The sequence below is a fragment of the Colletotrichum lupini genome, chromosome 2, assembly GCF_023278565.1.
Source record: "Colletotrichum lupini chromosome 2, complete sequence".
Lineage (NCBI taxonomy): Eukaryota > Fungi > Ascomycota > Sordariomycetes > Glomerellales > Glomerellaceae > Colletotrichum > Colletotrichum lupini.
In genome coordinates this window covers 6,846,946-6,849,788 of record NC_064675.1, presented here as the reverse complement: position 1 = coordinate 6,849,788, position 2,843 = coordinate 6,846,946, and the positions used below count along the sequence as shown (strand labels likewise).

Sequence of the window (2,843 nt, the reverse complement as noted above, 5' to 3'; positions counted from 1 at the left end):
AGATATTTATATAGTTTAATTAATCTCTTCGTTAACTATAGTTCGAACTAACTACCCTATAATAGGGATACTAACACTATGAGAATATATTGTCTATCTTGGCGATGACTATAGGCAGTTCGACATTGCTTTCTCGATGGACCGTGTTATGGCACCCACTGTACGAGACTCTTGATGATTTATGGCAAAGTCACGTTGACAAGGTACCAGGAGTGGGGTAATCGATAAATCGAAGAAGCAACAAGTCGAAAGTTGAGAGATCGGGAGCAGCCTGATCAGTAGACCCACGGCGCATTTGAATCGTTCTCCAGCGCCGATAGTATCTCCCGTCATAAAACCCAGATATAGGAAGGCCGACTCTGCCATGGCAGCGGATCCAAGCCGGCCAGGTATTGCGTTTTCTCCACTGGACACGCTCCTCCTTCCGCAAGGAGATACTGGACCGAACGGCTAAAGTCATCTTCACGTCGTTGCTTCATGCTCTTTGCGTGCTTTAACTACCGTACGATGTTAACAATGCGATTCCGCACGGAAGTGTTCTAATTCAGGGAGGTCAGACTACAAAATAGGAAGCATTGAACGATGGGGTCGCAATCTGAAGTGGCAATGCTCTATTTCGGTCGGTAGACCTTAATCACCTACACATGAGCATCGCTGTTACCATCGCACCACCTTCCCAACTTCGCAAATGATGTGATATGATTCGTATTGATGCCATGGCGATACCGTCAGTGCTTGAAACATATAAGCCAGCGAAGTCATCCGCTTAGCTTGTCATGAAGGCTTTGATATTCCCAAACAACGACCCTTTCTTACCGGATCATTTCCTACTACCTTACTTTCCAAAGAATCCTCTTTGTCATCGCCATGAAGGTCTCTATGATCCTCGGCTTCGCGTCTATCGCTGCCGCTCTGCCTGCCGTGACCGCTCCAGCTGAGACGCGCGACGTCGTCGTGAGCGACAAGTCCTTGGCGAATGAGCGCTCCGCCCAGCCCCTCGAAGATGCAAGCATCGCCCCAGTATTGATGGCGAGGGAGAATTTTGAGAGAGTCGTCCCTTGGCCTACTACGTCTGTCATTGGCGGTGGCACTAGCTTTCAGTACAAGGCAGAGCCCCTCGGCAACGACCAGTTCAAGATCACCTTCTACCACAGCGCCCCGTTCAGCACTTTCACCTTCAAATACACCGTCTACGCCGGCGACGGCATCGTAGCAAGTGAGACTCTGTCGGCCGGAACGAGCTCAAAGTCTGTGCAAGTCAGCCGTATCGGCGAGAGTTTTCGCATCGTTATCCAGTCGATTTAAATCACCAACGGCTCTATGCACCAGTGGAGGATAGGAACGACCACTATCACGTAATTACGGTACGACAAGATACGGAAACGAATTTGGGTTGTGCTTAGGGGTGTGGGCGAGAAATACTGGTGAATGTGGATTTGGTTGTTTGCGATCACCAGGCCAATTCACACGCAAATTCTCTGGACTGAGGCCGGCGTACCCTTCGGGCGCACGACACGGATAGTCTATTCATCAGATGTATGGTACCATCTCGACAGTTTAAGGTGTACACTGCTCTACCACAAACCTGTTTTCTCTAAATCATCCTGACATCGCCGCTGTAATCAAGCGTTTATGTGCGACACTGTACGTTCTGTCTCTTAAAGGTTGCCAACATTGAGTTGGTATTCTGGTCCTTGTTCACTGGCGATACATCGGCGTTACCGAGGTCAGCGGGACTCTTCAAGATACGGTTAACCGCTTACATACGCAACTCAACTACGCACTGGTGCCACTGCATTGGCGACATGGAGAAGGCAAGGTACAAGGGTCTATCGCCATCTTTTCAGTCCAGTCTGTATCCCAGACATTGATCTTAAGCCTTGATGTCTAGGCCGACCGAAAACTAAGGTAACATACGTGTAGGTAAGGGTTTGTCGGAACTTTTGAAATGCGAATATCATCACACAGCCTATTTTCGTGGACGAGCTAGCATTGCCACGTCAGTCATTAAGGTTAAAGGCTGGTCGCAATGGTATTCATGTTATGTAGTCAATGGGTCACGATACGATTAAGTCGAGGTTCGCGCGGTCTCGAAGTGACGGAATTCTCCTAGTACCTACAGCAGATCTTCTGATTCAAAAACAGCCGATCGCGTTGTCAGTGGGATTTTCCCATCCTAATTTTCAGTACGTAATCGGTACGTTGAGTTGATGGATGTCAATGTCGTGGTTAACACAGCTTCGCCTTGGTCACTTTGGGCACCTTGAGCACACACTAGGTGTGCTGAACCATCACCCTCCTTCCCTCTGCACTTCATTGGAAGGTTTAAAGTTCATACTTCACACCTAAACGGTGACATGATTCCACCCCAGAATAGTCTCCTTTGTCTCGAGCCTCAAAGTAGAGGCAAGTTTCTGGATGTTACGAGAGGCTGATGATGCAACGGGTTAGAGGAATGGCCTCGTCCACAGCCATAAGCCGTGCTCATTCACGAAACCAAATAGACTCCAGTGGAGATGTCAATTATAGCTCTGAGAGCTTTTCTCAAGGAATAAAAACACTTTCAAGAACAGGCCGTAGTGTCACAACATGTAATGGTAGAGCCTGCGCTGCCGCTAAGAACTTTGTCGGGCTTGCACTTTCCGCCGTTGTATCCTTCTGTACCGGGGGCTTATGATGTACAGGCGGCTTGAATGCTGCTGAAAGCGGACAGAAGCGCGATTGTAGCGGTGAAAATGTGACTCCGAAATATCATGTTGGCCGAAAATAACTGCAATATGTTCAATGTTGAAAAGGAGGCAACCATAGGTCAACAGTCGGAGTGGTGATTTACTTCTATTTAT

General features: G+C 48.2%; 1 protein-coding gene across 1 annotated transcript, besides 1 other annotated feature; it reads left to right on the top strand.

The window, feature by feature from the left end:
* Positions 1-867: 867 nt before the first annotated feature.
* CLUP02_04401 (uncharacterized protein) lies at positions 868-1,305 on the top strand (the record flags this gene model as incomplete). Its single annotated transcript, XM_049283413.1, has 1 exon — positions 868-1,305. The coding sequence occupies one exon, from the start codon at positions 868-870 to the stop codon at positions 1,303-1,305; it is 438 nt and encodes a 145-aa protein (XP_049140556.1).
* A 1,366-nt stretch (positions 1,306-2,671) lies between these two features.
* Positions 2,672-2,755: a sequence feature (Short protein (CLUP02_04400, UQC78921.1) was converted to a misc_feature.).
* Between the last annotated feature and the right edge of the window lie 88 nt (positions 2,756-2,843).